At 45.7% G+C, this 21,136-nt stretch overlaps 1 protein-coding gene across 1 annotated transcript in view; it reads right to left on the bottom strand.

Annotated features, from left to right (window-relative positions):
* LOC138249740 (solute carrier organic anion transporter family member 2B1-like) overlaps nt 1–21,136 on the bottom strand; it is a 464,484-nt gene that overhangs the window by 202,245 nt on the left and 241,103 nt on the right. Inside the window, exons 6-7 of the mRNA XM_069203799.1 lie at nt 8,813–8,911; nt 5,589–5,719 (exon numbers count right to left, since the gene is read on the bottom strand). Of these exons, the coding sequence (XP_069059900.1) occupies nt 5,589–5,719; nt 8,813–8,911 (230 nt within the window). The remainder of the gene's footprint in view (nt 1–5,588; nt 5,720–8,812; nt 8,912–21,136) is intronic.

The raw sequence follows: 21,136 nt of genomic DNA, 5'->3' as shown, positions 1-21,136 counted from the left end.
TCTTTGGGAAAACCTTGAAGATTCTACACAAAAAAACCCTGCCAAATTCAAAGTTTTGTCTAGTTTTAAGAAATGTATAGATTTCCAGGATCCACAACAGGTTTCACACCCAATTCTACCACAAAGTGAAAGTAGGTTGAAAGTGCAACAAATAGGAAAAATGGACTATCTCCCAGTAGAATGCCAAAACTGTGGTAAAAAAGTGGTTTTCTGAATCATGTCTGCCTGTTCCTGATAGCTGGGAGGATAGTGATTGTATTACCACAAACCTTTCATTGTTGTCATTTGCAGCAAAAAAACAGACACTTTCTTTAGCAGCACTTTTTTCCCATGTATTCCCAAAAATATTACATTTAGCTATATTTTGCCTAATTTCTTAGTCCCCTCCACGGAAATCCACAAACCCTGGTTACCTTTAGAATCCTCAGGATGCTGGAAAAAAGGACGTAAATTTGGTGTGGATGGCTTATATGGACAAAAAGTTATGGAGGCCTAAGCACAAACTGCTCCATATAGCCAAAAATGGCTTAGCACTGGGGGAAAAGGCTTAGCAGTGAAGGGGTTAAACACTCTTGTTGCACAGAACTTGTGTTCCCAGCAATGCAGCAGATGTTGAAGAATCCCTCACAGTAAGGGAGGTCGTGGTCTGACAGCTGGATGGGGTTTCAGTCCCCACTTGAATCACAGCAAATATTCTTAAAATCTGAGAGGAAGGAGTAATTCCCAAAGGATGGGCCTAGAGAATGGTTCGCTGACTGCTAACCTTCGACTTCCAATTATCTTACAGGATATGAAAGTCTTCTTATGGTGGCCCGGGTTATGGCAGTGCACAGTTTGCTTACAGGCTATTGGATAAAGTGGGCCATTTGTCCCCTTAGCTTTATTCTGGCATTTGGAGAAAATCTTTCACTTTTTAGATGGTTGCAAATAGCGGGATTGTTCCCAGTCTCTGTCAGAGGATTGTGAATGTCCATAAATATTCTGTTTTCAACAACTTCAGGTGCACTGCATTTTGAGGTTGTTGGTCTCTGTTCCCTCTACACTATTTATCAGCGGCTCAGAATGCAGTACCAGAGAGTGATGTCACAATATCTCCTATTATTATCCCAGGAAAGTTGAGTCTTTGGGACAAGAACCAGCATTGAAACACAAGGAACAACAAACATAACATATAGCAGTTTATAAAGGGAGAGAAGACTTTGCACCGAGCATGAGGGAATAGAGAAGACAAGAAAAGAATCTCAACATTAGAAAATCCATAGGCTTCATGTCCAATGCAACAGACTCACAGTTGAATTGTTTGATAAATATTGTAATGAGACAAAGCATCTGAACCCATCCGGTCCAACTCTCTTGTAAAGTCTTGTATTTTAGGAGTAGGAATGGCTTGAACCAAGGACCTAAAATGGTTCAAGACAACATTTATACATGACTGGCCAAAGATTTAGAAGAATGTGATTCTGGGCCATCAACAATGAACTACAAATACAGCTCTTTACATCAATGTACCATGAGAAAGGAGTCCTCAAGTCTACTTATAAGGATCCCAAGAGCACAATGTAAAGTTTTGATGGAAAGCAAAGTGACACTAATGGTTGCCTAGAGTCACAAGCGGCCTCACTGGAGGATAATTTACATGTTATTATAATCTTGTAAATTTGTCTCCCCACCTTGGAGTTCCAAAGGATCAATCCGTCCTCCACCTTGAACTCTTTGGCTGCGATCAGGATGGCTGTAGTCTTTTAGATATTTTTGGGGGAATAGCACCTGCATTAATGAGTGATTACTTCTGGCAAGAAAACGCCTTTGTCCTTATTACTTTTTAATGAATGTGGGTAAATAAAACATTACACATGCTGGTTTTGAAACAATTATCAAGAACATTGGATAGGGTGCAGTCGGAAAGATGTGGTCACCTATGGAGTATCTGTCAATAGGTATGCTCTTGGTTGATATTCAACATCTCTTAGTATGGAAGCATGAGCACGATATGAAGGGAAACACCAAGGAAAGTCCTACCTCTTTTGTCTTCCCTTCTACTGCTTCCATTGACATTAGGTCTTATCGTTTTGTTTTTTAAAAACTTTTATTTCTAAAGTACAGAGCAGGCCACAAAGGTGTGAAAGAGCTTCACAGGAAACAAATAATAAGGATCTTGGTAGGGAGTGGGAACAGTAACACTATCCAGAGATATGTCAGAGACCAGGCTATATTACTAGGAGTAGATTCAAAAGGTGGGGTTTAGGGCCTTTGAAATTGACAGCAGACGGTGTCCTTTATTGATTCTGTTAGCGTTGATTCCAGCTTAAGACATGGATGAGAAACCCCGAAAAAGTAAACAGTGCTCTTTGAGCCCTGTTTCTTTTCTAGTCTTGATGCAAACTTCATGAACCATCAGATCTAGAACAGTAAGGGGCTTCCTGATGGCAACCAAGGTTATCAACAGATTTGCGGTCCAAAATGTCCACTCACTCTGCTTGAGCTGCTAAGTAAGAGCTCAAAACCTGGTGCTCCAAGACTCTTTTCCGAGATGGGTAATTAAAGCTTACTATGTGTTACCATTCCCTTGCCTTTACAATGACTAAGTTCAATCAATAAAGAATGTATTTTTCTAAATGCTGTATGGTATGCTCATTATGATTCCAATATATTTGCAAAGAGAACAAGCATTTGCAGTGCAATAAGTCTCACATTTGTGAGAGTTAGAGCTATTGGTGTTGTAAATGACAAAGCTGTTTACCTATGTGTTTAGGTTTGGAGTGTAGTGGATGTATGAGCAGAGATGCAGCTGCAGCACTCTCTGGGGGACTAAGAATGGGAATTACAGCTGGGAACAGAGACACAGCTGCAGAACTGCCTAGAGGACTTAGAATCGAGGAGTTACCGATAGGAACAGAGAAGCAGCTGTAGCACTGTCTAGAGGACTAAGAATGAGGAATTACCACTGGGACCAGAGATGCAGCTGCAGCACTGTCTAGGGGAGTAAGAATGAGGAATTACCATTGGGACCAGAGAAGCAGCTGCAGCATTGTCTACAGCAGTGCTTTAAATGGGCCGGTACTGTCCGGTACTGAGTACCGGCACTTTTTTATTTTGAGAGGGGGAGTACCGGCACATCTCAAGAAAAACGTAATACTTTTAATTGGAGAGTACCGGCACTTCTCGGAAACAAGCAGGTACTCTGCACAGAGTACCGGCACTTTAATTTTTCCATTTCAAGCACTGGTCTACAGGACTAAAAATGAGAAATTACCACTGGGACCAGATAAGCAGTTAGCAGCACTGTCTTGAGGATTTAGGATGAGGAGTTACCACGGGGACCAGGGAAGCAGCTAGCAGCATTGCCCAGAGGATTTAGAATGACGAATTACCAATGGGACCAAACAAGCATCTTGCGGCATTGTGTAGAGGACTTAGAATGAGGAATTACCACAGGGACCAAAGAAGCAGCTGCAACACTGTCTAGAGGACTTATATGTGGAATTACCACTGGGATCAGAGAAGCAGCTGAAGCATTGCCTACAGGAATTATCACTTGGATTAGAGAAGCTGCTAGCAGCACTGTCTAGAAGACTTAGAATGAGGAATTACCACTGGGACCAGAGATGCAGCTAGCAGCACTGCCTAGAGTACTTAGGCCCATATTTATACTTTTTGACGCAAAACTGCGCCAAAAAATATTAGCGCCGGCTAACGCCATTCTGAAGCGCCATGCGGGCGCCGTATTTATTGAATGACGTTAGCCGGTGTTAGCCGCCGGCGCTGTCTGGTGTGCGTTAAAAAAAACGACGTACACCAGGCAGCGCCGGCGTAGGGGGAAAATGGCGTATGGGCGTCCACAAATGGTGCAAGTCAGGTTGAGGCAAAAAAATCGCCTCAACCCGATTTGCGCCATTTTTTTACGACGCTCATCCCCCATTGAAATGACTCCTGTCTTAGCAAAGACAGGAGTCATGCCCCCTTGCCCAATGGCCATGCCCAGGGGACTTCTGTCCCCTGGGCATGGTCATTGGGCATAGTGGCATGTAGGGGGGCACAAATCAGGCCCCCCTATGCCACAAAAAAAAATACCTACCTGGACTTACCTTAATGTCCCTGGGGTGGGTCCTTCCATCCTTGGGTGTCCTCCTGGGGTGGGCAAGGGTGGCAGGGGGGGTCCCTGGGGGCAGGGGAGGGCACCTCTGGGCTAATTCTGAGCCCACAGGTCCCTTAACGCCTGCCCTGACCCAGGCGCTAAAATCCGGCGCAAATGCGGGTTTTTTAGACCCGCCCGCTCCCGGGCTTCATTTTTGCCCGGGAGTATAAATCCGACGCAATAGCATCGGAGTCATTTTTTAAGACGGGAACGCCTACCTTGCATATCATTAACACAAGGAAGGTGTTCACGCAAAAAAATGACGCTAACTCCATGAACTTTGGCGCTAGACGCGTCTAACGCCAATGTATAAATATGGAGTTAGTTTTGCGTCGAATTTGCGTCGAAAAAAACGACGCAAATTCGGCGCAAACGGAGTATAAATATGCCCCTTAGAATGAGGAATTACTGACAGGGCCAGAGAAACAGTTTGCAACATTGTCTACAGGACTTAGAATGAAGAATTACTGACAGGACCAGAGAAGCAGCTAGCATCACTTCCTAGAAAACTAAGAATGAGGAGTTACCACTAGGATCAGAGAAGCAGTTAGCAGTATTCCTAGAGAACTAAGAATGAAGAATTACCTCTGGGATCAGAGGACTTAGAATGAGGAATTACTGACTGGACCAGAGAAACAGCTAACATCACTTCCTAGAGGACAAAGAATGAGGAATTACCACTGGAGTCAGGAAATCAGCTGCAGCACGGTCTAGAGGACTTAGAATGAGGAATTATGACTGGGATCAGAGAAGCAGCTGCAACATTGTCTATAGGATTAAGAATGAGGAATTACCATTGGGACCAGAGAAGCAGCTAGCATACCTAGTAGTGCATACAGATGCCCATGCACATACCTTGGATGTACAGGGCATGCTGCCTATGCGCTTGTCGACCTGTTTGCTTATTGTGTCTGGAGAATGCCGTGGATTGTACAAAAAGCTGAAGTGCTCTTCAAATAAGCAGTGGACAAATGAGCCTGGCTGATGGGGGCTGCCCCAAAATCCACTCTCTATTTAATGTATTCACAGTAGGAGATCTATGGCTATCTGGGCTCGACTGGTCATTTATTCTATCGATTCTTCTCGGAGTTTATGGCAGAAGACAAAGAAAGAGAGGGAGAGAGAATTAAGAGGGAGAAGGAGAGGGAGAGAATGAATACAAAGAGGCAGAAAAATAATTTTTCTGCCAGGGCTGCTTTTGGTTCTCAGTCTGGAAATGTGACATCTAAGGAAAGAAAACGTTTGGGGAACCATAAAACCTGAATGTTCTAGTGAGATTACAGGGAGCACAAGTGGGAGATATCTGGTACAAACCAGCAGCATGTTGAGGGCAATCTCTTTTGCTGTGAAACAAACCCAATCATATATGTTACACTTTTACCATGTAGGCTAAGCTTCGAGCACAGAAGGTAAACTTTAAGCTCTTTGGATGCACTAAATATATGATTCATACCTCTTTTTGCATTTCTCGTGGAAAGAAGAAGTGGGGAAGAGCAGAAAGCCCCACTACACCGGCGACCACGAGAAACCCCATCCACCAGGCACCCACCCATCGAGGATCCTTGGGAGTGAGAACAACATCAGCTACAACAAAAATGAAATAATGCATTTATATATTTCACATATTGTACAGGAGAAGCTGCGAAACATACAGGTTACAGCTACTTTTCCTTCAGTCCACTACACCAACTAGAAGGACAATGTTGTTCAAAATCTGAACATCAGAAAATGTTTAGAAAAAGCTATTTTATATTTGTAATAGTATCATCAATCCAGACCACTACATTGACTACAAGAACAAAGGGCTTGATGAACAAAGCATTTTTCCAGTAACAAAGGCCTGATTCTGTGAACTGTGTCATTTGCAACTGTAAGAATCCTTTTTTAATGTACAAAATGCAAAATGCAATTCGGTAACTTGTTACTGAATCGCATTTTGCATTTGCGATTCGGTATTTGGAAGGGGTGTGTTTAGGGTGTCCCTCCAAATACTGAACCGGTATGGTATGTATAACATTCTTGTGACGGAATTCCGGTCGCAAAAGAGTAATATTTTACCACAAGTTTAAAACCACTGGAAACCCATTCGCAAAAGGGAAAGGGTCATCAAGGGACCCCTTCCACTTTGAAAATGTAAGTAATAATATTTTTGAAGAGTAGGCAGTGGTCCCACTCTTAAAAAATGAAACTGCAAAGTTATTTTTTTTTCTTTTTGAAGCATCCCGTTTTCATTTAGGAGATGGCCTGCATGTAAAAAGAAAGATTGCTTTACTAAAAAGCAATCACAGACATGGTGGACTGCTGTCCTCAGCAGGTCACCATCCCTTTGATGGCTGAGATTCCTAATGGGTCACAAATTGTGACCTATCTTATTAATACGAATGAGGTAGGTCTATTTGCGACCCCTGGGACTCACTAATTAAACTTAAAAGAGTTTCATAAATTAGGATTACTGACTTCCTAATTGCAATTCAGTATTTGGAAGTGGCATGTTTAGAGCGTCCCTTTCAAATACTGATCTGGTATGGTATGTATTACTGTTTTGTGACAAATTCCTGTTGCAAAACAGTAATACTTTACCACTAGTTTAAAACTGGTGGTAACCCATTCGCAAAGGGGAAGAGGTCATCTTGGGACCCCTTGCCATTTGAGAATGTAAATAATAATATTTTTAAGAGCAGGCAGTGGTTGCACGGACCACTGCTTACTCTTAAAAACAATTAAACTGCAAAGATTATTTTTTTCTTTTTAAACACATCCTGTTTTTCTTTAAGGAAAAAGAAATACATTATTTAAAAAAGATTGCTTTAATAAAAAGCAACCACAGACATGGAGGACTGCTGACCTAATGGGTCGCAAATTATGACCCATCTCATTAATATGCATGTGGTAGGTCTATGTGCGACTCCTAGGAATCGCTAATGAAACTCCGAAGTATTTTATACATTATGAATACTTATTTCTTAATTGCAATTCTCTCCAAAATTGGTATTCCTCATTGTAGCACATCTGGCCCAATGTTGTTAACAATCCGAACATGAGAAAATGTTTAGAAAAGGGATTTTATATTTACAATAGCATCTTCAATTGGGAGAAAATGGGACATGCTCTGAGCGCACAGAGGAGAGAGATCCAGGAGACTGGAACAGCATCTGAGAATCATTTTCTGAATGAAGTGGAGGACTTTTCAAAAGGCAACTCTTTAAAACTCAGAACAGGGGTGTCTGACTCTTGTGTTACAGGGCCATAGCTAAACCAGATTTACATGATATTTAGGTAAAAGTGATTTACACACAATGACACGTAGTGGAACTATTTTACATACTCAAAGCTCAGCCTGAAAAGCTAGCATCGATCAGGCCCTCCTGACCCCATCTTGGACACCAATGTCAGAGAAGTTGGGAACTAGGAGAAAATGAGCTGAAATGTGCAACTCTCAGAGTTTAGCCCTTCTAATGACTGTGCAGGTGCAAGGTATGTGCATGTGTCTGTGGATGTATTATTCAGCCAGGACACAAGTACTGGCTGAAGTATGCCTTAATCAATGGCTTCTGATCACTAGAAACTGAGCAGGGGCTTTAAACAGATCACCATGAGGATATCAGCAATGACTGCATATGGGTTTCTATTCATCTACTTCTGTGAAATAGAGATACAGATTGATAAAATGTCACAGGTCTTATGTGTTGCATGACTGCTACAGATCAGAGTATGCTATGTGCATACTGAGTGGTTGTCCAAAGCATAACTTGGAGAAAGTCAAGGTGCACCAAAAGGGTGTGCAGTAAAATCCCAACCCTTACTAAAGGTTGTACGTATGAATATCAGCACCAACAACATTGTGGTACAAGAATATAGAGGACAGAATATCATGAGAGAAGATAGTGAAATATAATAGCATTTAGGGAAGTATAGATTTACTAATCCTGACTCAACATCTACTTACCTTGAAGATGTATGTACTGCATAGGTACATATAATGGAGTTAGGTATAGAAAATCTAGTCTTACTTACCTGTCAATATTTCTTTTGATATTTTGATCTCAATATTCTGTGCCACCAATATTGTGTCGTGAGTTTGCACACCTTTAATGAATGACAACACCATTGCATCATGTAGATGTACATGAAACGTTTTCCTTTGTTAACTGATATGTTACAGAGTCTCCCCATATTTAACTTACAAAAGAAACCATTGATTTTCTGTTTCTTTGTTAATTTTGGTGGTTTGAAAGATTTTTTTCATTTATGTATATTTGGGATATTTGAAATGGTTGGCTACTACACTGGTAGAACATCTGCAACCCTATTTAGCAAAGTAACCTATAAATAAGTATACTTAAAACAATATTGAGTTACTAAAATTGGGCTTCTCTCCTCCAGCCCTGTGGTGTGAAGTAAAAAATATACTCTGTATGAGAGCAAACAAGTCATAGTTCCAGTGAATTTTATAAATGCAGGTGAGTCAGTTACTGACGCAGGATTTAGAATTAAGAACCAACCCAAGAGCAAACTTGTCAGATCTAATGAACACCCTCTCCATCCAAACTCTTTATTTCTTTTGGCGTCATCACATTGTTCTGTACAAAAGGGTGGCATCCCAATTCTGTTGCCAAACAAAGATCCACTGAAGTACATTGTAGAGAATGAAAAAGTCAGCACAAGCAGTCAACCTACCTGCTGGGATTTTGTCTATGTCCACATAATAGCGCAACATGGCGGATCCCAACAGGAAGGCGGCCCCAGGGCCCATTATTGCCACAGCGTAGAGTATGCCTGAAAAAAAAAAAAATTACTATAATTTCTACTGACAATTCAAAAGTAGATTAGGTTTTGACAAAAAATAGACAGTGAAACAGATTAGCAATGCAGCACTCATACTGAAGGATATAGCAACATTTAATTTTGATATCACAATAATGATTTCATAGGGGCAGTGTTGTGTATTACTTATGGTTTAATTTAGAGTGTGTGGGTGGACTCTAGGAAATTATAGAATGTAATGGGGTAGTCTCCTTGATGGTTGGGGCACAAAGATGTTGGATTTCTCCTTACCTGCTACTGTTTAAGGCATACAATTCTTCTTCATAGTCACAACTTAGTAAGTGTGTTCTTGTATACTGTTGTAGACAAACGCAGACAACGTTCTTGAAGCAGATTGGAGAACGCTGCATGCAGCATTGTGCAAAGATATTTTCTTTTCACCACATTACCTTGAACAACACCATTGACTTTGGAGAGTTTTACAACAGGAGGAAAGTGAAGTGGGGATCTGCAATACTTGAAGCCATTGGTTGAACTCAATGTTAGTCAACGTTTCAGAAAACAACTTATGATTGGTGAATGTGCTTTTCAGGCAGGGCTTTCCTGATAACATTAAGAATTATAGAAGCATAACAGTGAATTACTGGAATGTTTTTCACAAAAAGTGTCTGAGTCCAATATACAACAAGAGTAAACAGTAGACAAAGGGGCCCAGGTTGGAGAGCTGAGGGTCTTCCTGTTAGGATGATTGAGGAGGAGCTGGGCCCCTGCCCTTATTACACTTCACAAGGTAGTCTAGGGGCTTCCTGATTTCAGAAGAAGCCTAGCTTGGCAATGGCAGATGCAGCTCACACAAGAGCCTGACTGCCCTTCGTTTCACTAGACAAGCTGGAGCCAAACCCAGGGGAAAGAGAAGAAATCACCAGAACCAGTTTAAGGGTTAGACTAAGGGGTGTTCCCCAACCATAGGTTTACACTGAGTGTAAAAGTGTCATCCCCAGAACCTGAATACAGAAGACTCTTAGGCCTGAGAAGATTGAAAAGGACGGCGCTGCTTGCTGCGGAAGAAAGACTGAGTTATGCCTGCCAGAAGTGACTCCAAGCATCAGCTGTCTGATCTCTTGTTTAAGCTACAGCGACACAAGAAGCTTCCAGAGGCTTTTCCTGCTTTCCAGCTGACCTGCCCCAACTGCATCCAACATGGTTCTCTCTGCTGAGAGAGAGTCCCGACCCCAAATGCTATCGTCAAAGTCATGGCGGGAGGCAGTATTTATTTCTCCCTGCCCTGCTTAAGGTTTCACTGCATCCGACGCACAGTGACGCAAATTCCTGCAGAGCTGAACAGCTTCTCAATTAGGGCTTTTGCAGATTCAATGGCAATTGACGCAGATCCACACTGCTCCTCACCAAAAGCTCTACTGGATCCAACTCCAAGGGATGTAGAGTTCTTCAGAGCCTCACCACACAGCTGGAAATCTCACCAGATCCAAAACCGAGTGAAGCAGAGCTCTGCAAAGCAATGGCATGCAGACCCCACATTAAAGTCAAAAGGTAAAACCTTCAGTGGGACAAACTTGTTCCTGAGTGATGCATACATACTTCACACATGCTTCTAAGTTCAGCCTGACTGCTTCTGTGGCAAGCTGCCAGAGTAAGCACAGGTTTATTTAGTGGCTGTTTTGGTTCACCCTGACGAGGACTATGACTACTCATTCAATTGGGTTCCCCTCCCATTCAACAAGTAATCCACTTCCTTACTCTCCCCACAACCTCTTCAAAGAAAATCATTGATAAGATGGGTATAAAGAGACCTCATACATGAGAAGGTACTGGCTCGTAGTGGTGCATGAATTCTTTATTCTGTCATCCTCAGGCACAAAAATATTTAATAGAAAATAAGAGGTATTTATGTTTGTGCTCTCCTAAGAGAATGCTATTAGAGAGATTATGTCTTCAGGTTCTGTCTGCATAGCATTTTGTTCCTTTATGATGGAAGGATTATTTCCTAAGGACATCTTACTTTTCCTGGCCAACATCAGTATCTATCATGTAGTTGTGCACAATGGCCAATATTTCAACACCATCAATCTTTCTGCAACAGGTTTGTGATCCTTCACATCGAACAGGAACTATGGTAAACTTGAAGGGGACAAATGCACTCCACAGGAGACATTCTTTTCATTTAAACACAGCTTAGCTGGGGCAGGTGTGAAAGATTAATTTGGAATGCTAGCACTATAGATGTTTTTGGAAGTACAGTAAGAAAGTTGAATTTAAGATATAGCAAAAATAAATGTTGTAATGGAGAGATTCAATTTTCACTCCAGGGCATAAAAGACAATGAAACAATTGAAATATGTGTCTCTGCCTTAACAGCTTCAGCAATTAAGTGTCAATTCAAAACAATATGTTGTGACAAAGTCTTAAGAGACTGGCTTTTAATAAAAAGAAACAGTAATAAAGTGCAAGAAAGAATATGGGTGGTGCCAGAGATAACTTAGAGTGCCACTATAAATATTGCAAAAAGGCTTAAACAATCTGAAAGATTTGCCCAAGGAATCAGAGGTCATGAGTAACTTAAAGAAAAATGAGAAAACATTAGGTGATGTGACTATTGAGTAGCAAAAAAAGTGGGAAAATGGGAGCTGAAAAACAACAGCATGACTTGCCATAGGTGTGGGAGCTATTTTCATGTGGGGAATCTCAAAAGTTGCCTTGCATTAGATAACATTTGAAATCAGGGCAAGAGTGTGCAAAGCGATTTCCAGTAACAAAATCATATGTGTTATGTATGAAGATGAAGAGGTTACAACCTTGAATCCTAATGTGATTGTCTGTTTGGGGTAGTAAACATATGGAGGATTTCTCATATGTAATATTGGGATGGATTGGAAGCATGTCATATTGATGGTTGGATCCTGCATGTGATTCACAATATCTGGGAAGTCAGTAGTGTACGATGTGTGGGATGAGAGCTGCTGCCCTCTGATGTCCAGCCTGGTGGTTACACTAGTTACACAGATGATAAAATCAAGGTGGTTGGCTAATTTTGAGTGGAGTTAGAATTTAAGGGAAGAACAACTAGTGAGAAAGTCTATTTGGCTGAAAAGTAGGACCCAATTCTCAGATGACCTCATTAAAAAGACTTAAAAATACATATTTATGCTGTTAGTGACAAGCACTGGAGAAACAGCTCATGCCGTTGTTGCAACAAAAACTTTCCAAAATCTTTAGAAGAGACTTGGGCAGATTTGAAGGGTTTAAGTACAAAAGCATTTTAAATGATAAGGCAGTTTTAATATTACATAAAGTTCAGAATGTATAATTACCAAACACATGGAAAGTGAAAGACCTGCTGGAAGAGTTGTGCTTAAATGAGATTATCGATCCTATTGAATCCTCACCCCAGAGGTCTCCTATGGTGATGTCCTTGAAAAGCTCAGGTGCATTGGCTTATGTTTTCAAACAACAAATATGGATTGATAAGTATCTGTTGCACAAGATTATGTCACTTTGCAGGTGCATTGGTATTTTCTATACTCAATTTGGTGAGTGCATTTCACCAGATTGGACTTGAACATAATCTCACGATTTACCCACCTTTGTACATCGGAAAGTATATTTTAGTACTACAATTGAAGTTTGGTCTAGAAAGTACAGCATCTGAATTTTAGTGCATACTGAAAGAAACTTTGAAAGGTGTTGCTGTTGCAGTCACTTATCAAGACAATGGCCCTCATTATGACATTGGCGGTAAATCCCACTTACCGCTATGCCAACTGCGCCAACATACTGCCGCTGTAGCAGATATCCGCCAACCATATTATGACACACACATACCTATCCGTCACTATGCAGCCACACACACAAGTCCGCCAGGCCAAAGGTCAGTGATAAACTGGAGGTAGCAAAACCCACACCGTTACGCCAACAGAACTACGCCCACAACATTATGACCCACAAATCACCACAGCGGACACTAAAGGCGGTAAACCATTGGCGGTACATACCGCCATGCTCAAAATACACACACACAAACAAAACAACACTACAATAGTCAATTCAAACTACACACACCTGACACACATACACACACCACACCCCCACAACACCATAAAACACACACCCACATTACCCACAAGCCTTTATGAATACAAACAATTGCCACCAGAGAGAGACAGCAAGACCACTCACACTACCAGAGCCACATACCACCATCACCTATACACCACCCATGCACCTCACAACACACACCCCTACACACCCTCACCCATACCACACACACCACACTCATGGTACCACAACAACACTCCAGGTTCTCTGAGGAGGAACTAAGGGTCATAGTGGAGGAAATCATCCGGGTAGAGCCACAGCTATTCGGATCACAGGTGTGGCAGATATCCATTGCTAGGAAGAGGGAGCTGTGGTGGAGGATCGTGGACAGGGTCAACCCTGTGGGACAGCACCCAAGAACAAGGGATGACATCAGGAAGAGGTGGAATGACCTACGGGGGAAGGTGTGTTCCACAGCAGCAAGACACCAACTCGCTGTGCAGAGGACTGGCGGTGGACCCCCACCTCCTCCCCCACAACTAACAGCATGGGAGGAGCAAGACTTGGCAATACTGCATCCTGAGTGCCTGGCAGGAGTAGCAGGAGGACTGGACTCTGGTAAGTCAATTCCCTATTACTATCACCCCTCCTACCTGCATGCCATCACATACCTCACCCTGACCCTCACTCCCATCACTCCACCACCTCCCACACACCCTACCATCACAACCCACTCATCCTAATGCCAAGCCCTGCATGCCATACCAATGCATGGGCACCGCTCACAGCCCTGCATGGACACCTAGCACTACAGCATGCACACTAGAGACAATCAACTAGCCCACCAAATAACAACTCACACAAGGCAAAGCTGCCAGGGCAATAACAACCAAAGAGGGAAAAACACCCATGCACAATATGTCACATGCAGAATAATAACACTGCATTTACATCCCCACAGGTAACCCAGCCAATGTCACCGGCGAAGAGGTGCCAGCAACATCCAGTCCCCCCACAGAAGAGGCCCACAGTGCTGACAGTAGCTTTGGTCGCCTGGATCTGGATGACCACCCTGGCCCATCAGGGACCTCCGGACAGTCGGTTTCCCAGGCACACTCTCACACCACCACAGAGCCTCCCCCTCAGGAAACACCACCACAGCACCCACCCAGCGGGCACATATCTCTGTCCCCAGGACACGTCAATCAGCAGTGTGTCCACCACTACAGGGACCCCAGGTCACCCCCACAAACACAGGACAATCAGGGACCTAGGGTCAGTGGCAGTGGGCACACCGTTCAAGGGACAGAGGTACAGGACAACAGGGAAGCTGGGAGGACTGCTTTGTGATAGGAGGAGGACAGGCCCAGGGAACCGACCCTCCAGGAGGCACTCACCACGATCCTGGGAGCAAACCACATTCCCAGGATACGCTGGGCCAGAACATGGACAAGTTGCAGGAGAACATGCAGCTGTAGGAGGGACAGTGCCTGGGGATCAGGGAGGACTTAAAGGCCATCAACACTACCCTGATTTCCATTACAGGGATGCTGGCAGACATGGCCAACAGTATGAGGGAGGCAACAGCACCCCACTGGGCCCCTGACACTAGCAGAACCACTGAACAGCCCTCCACCTCCGATGCCACTAGTGGACAGGAGGCCCCCACACAGGACCAACAGGCCACCAGCACACCTCCCCCTGCAAAAGGAGAACCACCCCGCCAACGTTCCCTGCAATCCAGGCAAAAGCCAGAGACTATTGCCAAGACCCCTGCCAGGAAATAAGACTTTCCTGATTGTCACCCTTGTGTTCCACTCTGTCAGCCTGTCCACCTTGAACTTCCATTGCTCCCCTTCCTATGCCACCTTGGACAATGTACCTGTGATACAAATAAACTGGACTCTAACCTGGACTTTCCTCCATCATCACTCCAGCCCATTGCACTACCACCCTCTTCTTCAGAGCACTGCAATAAACACACTTTGATAAAGTACAATTATGCTGTATGCCAAATGTTTTCAAAATGTATTTGTTTAACCAGGTTCAAACATTGCAATTCAAATGTACAGTAATGTTTACATAGTAAAGACCTGAGGTTGGCTGCACTGAACACAGCAGGAGCACTACTGGGGCACCAACATCTGCAGAAAGAGATGCCAAAGAGTACAGTGAGTGGGCATAGAAGTAGGAATACACAGCCTGCCAGTGACAATGTCACACATCAAACTGTCAAATATATGTGTATTAACACTGTCTTACCTTGTGTCTCATTGGAAGTATTGACGAATAATTGCACTTCTGTTGTCCTCATCCTCATCCTCTGCCTCCTCATCTTCACTGTCCACAAGATCCACTGCTGCCGCACGGCCATCTCCAGCCTCCTCCTCCTGCAGAAAAGGCACCTGGTGTTGCAAGGCAAGGTTGTGCAACATACAGCATGCCACGATGATTTGGCAGACCTTCTTGGGTGAGAAGCACAGGGATCCACCTATTAGATGGAGGCAACGAAATCTGGCCTTCAGGAGGCCGAAGGTCCTTTCTATAATCCTTCTTGTTCACCCATGTGCCTCACTGTAACGTTCCTCTGCCCTTGTCCTGGCATTCCTCACAGGGGTCAGTAGCCATGAGAGGTTGGGGTGACCAGAGTCACCTGCAAATATTGAGGGACAACTGTTAGCCACACACTCACCATTAGGGACCACACGATACCCATATATCAACATCCACTGGGTGGGAACCAGAGCTCAACTATTAGCCACACCATGTTCCTCTGGAGTTGGGTCATCACATTTGGGATGCTGCTATTCCTCAGGATAAAGGCATCATGCACAGACCCAGGGTACTTTGCATTGATGTGGGAGATGTACTGGTCCGCCAGGCACACCATCTGGATATTCATGGAGTGAAAACGCTTTCGATTTCTGAACACCTGTTCATTTCGCCGGGGGGACGACAAATGCAATATGTGTTCCATTGATTGCCCAATGATGTTGGGTGTAAGTCCCATTGCATAGAAGTCAGATTTCACTGTGGCCAAATCCTCCACCTGGGGGAAAACTATGTAGCTGCACATGTGTTTAATCAGGGCAGACAACACTCTGGTCAGCAATATTGAGAACATTGGCTGTGACATTCCTGCTGCCAAGCCCACTGTCACTTGGAAGGAGCCAGTTGCCAGGAAATGGAGCACTGATAGCACTTGCACAAGAGGGGGGATCTTGGTGGGGTGATGGATAGCAGATATTAGGTCAGGCTCCAATTGGGCACACAGCTCTGAGATTGTGGCCCTGTCAAGTCTATAAGTGAGGATAATGTGCCTGTCCTCCATTGTTGCTGAGTCCACCAGGGGTCTGTACATGGGGGTATGTCTCCATCTCCTGTTCATCCGCAGCAGTTGAAATCTATGGGGCAAAAGATTGAGCAGCTGGTCATTATCTGTACATTCCAACCACTACAGTTCAATGCATATTGTGATTGTAACATTATTTTGTTGGAGATGTCCAAATAGTGCATTTGTGTACTGTGACGCAGTTAGGATCCATGGCCTACAGCCCCCCTGAAATGGCGTCCGCCTGTCCTGTATGGAGGGACAGGTTGAAATGAGGTAATTCCGCTGACGTTGTGCGCCATTGCGGGAGGCGGACGAAAACCGTTGTGCAACTCCTAATTGGTTATAATTGGGCCCTATGGGGTACAGTGGCCAATGGTGATGTACAGCGGCGGTGACGGTATGCACCGCCGCGGTTGTGGCCGACATTTTCTATCTGTTCACTCACTAGCTACCTGACCTTCAACAGGAGAGGACCTACACTGCAAGTGCTGCTGTGACCTGTGTTTGGAACCGACCATGGCTCGTGTTGCTGGGGAAAGGGTCCATGCCTTCACCTCGGCAGAGTTGGAGCCACTGGTGGATAGGGTCCTACCCCAGTACCGACTGCTGTCTGGGCCTCCAGACCAACAGGTGAGTACACAGTGAGTACGATGCATGGGGCGTGAATGCATGGAATGCTGTGTGTGAGGGCCTCATGTGGGGGGGTTGGTGGATGGGCCCTGGGCAGCTTGCAGCATGTATGCTGGGCCATGTCTGTGCCAATTGGGGTGGGAAGGGGCATGGTGGGCCATGAGTGTAACAAACAGTACGGTCGGACTAAGACCTTTCCCTGTGCCTATTTCCCTGCAGGATAGCGCCCATCAGAAGAAGGGTATATGGCGTGCTATAGCCAAGGAGGTGCAGACCCTGGGGGTCAAAGGCAGGTGGAGAACCCAGTGCCGGAAATGGTGGGAGGACCTGAGACGCTGGGCCCGGAAGATGGCGGAGGCCCAGCTGGGGATGGCCTCCCAACGAGGAAGGCGTGCCCGTCAAACCCTGACCCCCCTGATGGGCTGCATACTGGCAGTGGCCTACCTGGAGCTAGATGGGTGCTTGGGGGCAATGCCCTAATTTACAACTTATGCCTGGTGGGGTGGTATTCGGGTGGGGGCCCTTGGGTGCCCCTAGGCCAGGCCTGGCATTGCAGAGTAGGTCCCATGTTGGGCAGGATTCTGATGTGAAAGTCCTCCAACCAAGTTAGTAGGCATCCACTACTGGGCAGGGGTCTGTGGGTCTCAGGTATGCCGCAATTTGCGTTAGGTGTCCCTATCCATGGGCTGGTGACTAGCATTGTGACTGGTAGTGCATTGCCTAAAGCGTTGGGCTGTTCCCTGTGTGTGACTGTGTTGTGTACACCAACTGTGGTGTGGTTGCCGCCATTGACCAAGTGTATCCTTTGTCTCCCCCCCCTTTTTGTTTTGTCTTCCTGTCCTTATGTGCATTAGAATCATCTGGCGGAGGAGCAAAGGCACCGGCGATGGAGGGAGCTGCATCTCACAAGACCCAGGAGGCCGAATCCACCGATGGTGAGAGCACCAGTGGGACGGAGGGCGAGAGGAGCACCACGGCAGAGACTGGAGGGGACAGTTTGGACACAGATACCTCCTCCAATGGAAGCTCGCTGATGGTGGCAGACACCTCTGTGCCCACCCCATCTACAGGTTCAGCCGCCACCCCCCGTACCAGCACCGCTCTCCCAGCAGCCCCTCAGCGAGTTTTCCGTGTCCGCTCACCCAGGAGGGTGGGCATCTCCTTCACCCCAGACACCTCAGGCCCTGCCCCAATTAGCTCTTCCGCCCTGAGTGAGGAGGCTATTGACCTCCTGCGATCCATCTCTGTTGGGCAGTCAACCATTGTGAATGCCATCCAGGGGCTGCAGCCAAAATGCAACAGTCCAGTGCATTTCTGGATGGCATTCACATTGGCTTGACGGCCCAACAGAGATCAATCCAGGCTCTGGCCTCCTCTCTGATGGCAGCCATTGTCCCTGTTTCCACCCTCTAACTTCCTCTTCCCAATCCCATTCCCCTCAACCCCATCCTATCCCAAGAACACAGACAGGCGAGCAGGCACCCAGGACAACACACAAGAGTGGACATGGCAAACACAAGCACCACACTCCATCCCACAGGCACTCACTCAAACAAAATCCAGAATCAGACATACCAACATCCACTGCCTCCACTGTGTCCCCCTCTTCCTTGTCGTCCACCTCCCTCCCAGTTGCGTCTCCACTCACACCTGCATGCACTACATCCTCATCCATTACCATTATCAGATCACACATATCAGTACACACCCCTCACTGGCAGTCACCACCCCCACATCCATTCATACGTCCCCTGTGTCCTCTCACACTGTGTCTCTGCCCCCTCCTCCCAAAGTACACAAACACAAGCACTCAGACACCCAACAGCCATCCACCTCACAAAAGCATCCAGCCCTGGCACCTGCACCCAAACACAGCAGACTGACACCTCCTACCACCACTCCCTCTTCCTTCACTCCCAAACCATCTCCCTCTTCCCGCCCCAATGTCCCTAAGAAGCCTTTCCTCACCACTATTGACCTCATATCTAGCTCTCCCCCCATCCCTCACATCAGGCCAGGGTGGTCAAAACCCAGGCAAGCACCTCAGCCACCCAGTCCACGGGCACAGTCCCCAGCAACTCCAGGTGGGAAAGGATCCTGGCCACCAGCCAGCCAGATGGAAAGGGTGCCTGCCCCAAGTGCTTCAAGGAAGGGCAAGGAGTAAGCCCCAGCTGCTGGAATGAAGGGCAAGGAGCCATCCCCAGCTGCTGGATGGAAGGGCAAGGGGCCTGGTGCCGGGACTCAGTCGGAGCCCCCACCACCAACTATGGTGGTGCAGCCATCTGGGGCTGCAGGGAATGGGCTGAAACCTCCCCCCACCACTGCCAGCACCACCACCAGCACCGCCACAAGCACCAGCAGCCCCAGTGGGAAGCCATCCAAGGCTGCAGGAGATGGGCTGGAGCCTTCCCCAACTACTGCCAGCACCTCCTCCAGCACTAGCAGCCCCAGTGGGCAGCCGTCTGAGGCTGCAGGGGATGGGCTGGAGCCTCCCCCCACCACTGCCAGCACCGCCACCAGCACCAGCTGCCCCAGTGGGCAGCCATCCGAGGCTGCAGGGGATGGGCTGGAGCCTAGGGGAACACATGCAACTCGGGCTCCATTGAGGAGTGGTTCTTCCTTGAGTCTCCAGAGGTGAGTCGTTTCCCTTCTGTGCAGTGTTTCTGTCAGGCTTTTGATGTCGTTGGTACCGCCATGAAAATGGTGGCGGATTGGTGTCTCATAATACAGTGGGTGGAACATTGTCTTCCGCCTGGCTGTAGGCGGTTACTGCCGTGGTGCCTGTTGATGTCGCCCTGGCAGGCGGTGTGTTAAAGTGGCTGTCTATCTGAGCTGTTTCCACCGTGGTCATAATTTCAAAGTTATTACCGCCGGCCTGTGGCGGTATTACCGCCACTTTATCACCGACCGCTAGGGTTGTAATGAGGGCCAATATCCTTGTTTTCAGACTTTAAAAAAAATAAAAATTATACAGAACTCACAGTGCTATGCCACAGACAGAAGGGATAAAATGACCTTGCAGTGCTACTGCTCAAGACATTACATAGTTAAGTCAGCAAGATGGACACACCAACATTACAGGCTCTTGCCTCAGACACAAGTAGTGATAATGTTGGGGAAAGCTTCATCAATGTAGATGATGTAATGCTTTCCTTTAGCACCAAGGTAACACATTAACAATACATTTCCTGATCTCAGCCTGAATTATCAGCTAATAGCACATTTTTAGGTTGATCCTGTGTAAGCATGAATTGGCTTGGAACATGCTCATTGCTTACCATTCATTGCCATCAACACTCTTCTTTGCTGCCTTCAAATTAGGCAGCTTTTGCCATGCATCACTTATTTTTCTCCCTGTGGTGCATGGACCAAGCACTGATTAAATAATTTAGTTAAATTAGTGTCCCTCCACTGTATGTGTTTTAATTTAGGCACTATTTTTTAACATATTGTACAGCAGCGCAGTGCAACATGGCTTTTAAAAAAGAGATATGACCCGGTCAACTCTGGCGTTGTCATAGCACTTTTTTTTCTTGATTTTTTTCCTGTTGTTGCAGCTACCCTTTCCACCCCTCTCTTTTGTTTGTTGCTGCTGTCTTTCCCGCCACATTGCTTGCTTCTCTGTATTGTAGGTTGCTGTTTCAGCCTTTCTGGAAAAGCTGCACACACACACAAAGTACGAGCCCTGTTTACCACTCCTGAATCCCTCGTCTGTTCTTAACATGATACATTGGGCTCGTCTGGGGTCTGGAGAAGATGCAACTTGGGAAGCCCAATTACAGAGGGCAGGCACCACTTCTCTAGCCCTCATCTGGTTTATCGCTAAACAAAGAAGGTCTAGTGCTGACCTAGTTTAAACTTTGGCCCAGTTTTAAGAGGGCCAGCTCCTCCTTGCACAACATTAGCATCATTTTTTATGATGCTAATGTGGCCCAAAGAGGCCAAATTCGCCACACCATATTTACAAAGTGGTTCAATGCATGCATTGCCCCACTTTGTAACTGCTTGTGCCACATTATGCCAGCGCCAGGGATAATGTATGGAAGGGAGGTGTTCCCCCATTAGGGGATTGCAAAAATGGAGCAGTGGAATCTAAGAGATTCCACTGTGCCATTTTTATCGGCTATTTTTAACGCCTGCACAGAGTAGGCGTTAAAGGGGGGGGGCATACCATTGTTTTCAATGGGCCCCTATGTACTCTGCAAGATTAGTGCCAACAT

Source organism: Pleurodeles waltl, chromosome 8 (genome assembly GCF_031143425.1).
Source record: "Pleurodeles waltl isolate 20211129_DDA chromosome 8, aPleWal1.hap1.20221129, whole genome shotgun sequence".
In the NCBI taxonomy this organism is placed as follows: domain Eukaryota; kingdom Metazoa; phylum Chordata; class Amphibia; order Caudata; family Salamandridae; genus Pleurodeles; species Pleurodeles waltl.
Note: the sequence above shows the minus strand (reverse complement) of the source record. Positions and strands in the feature narration are given on the sequence as shown.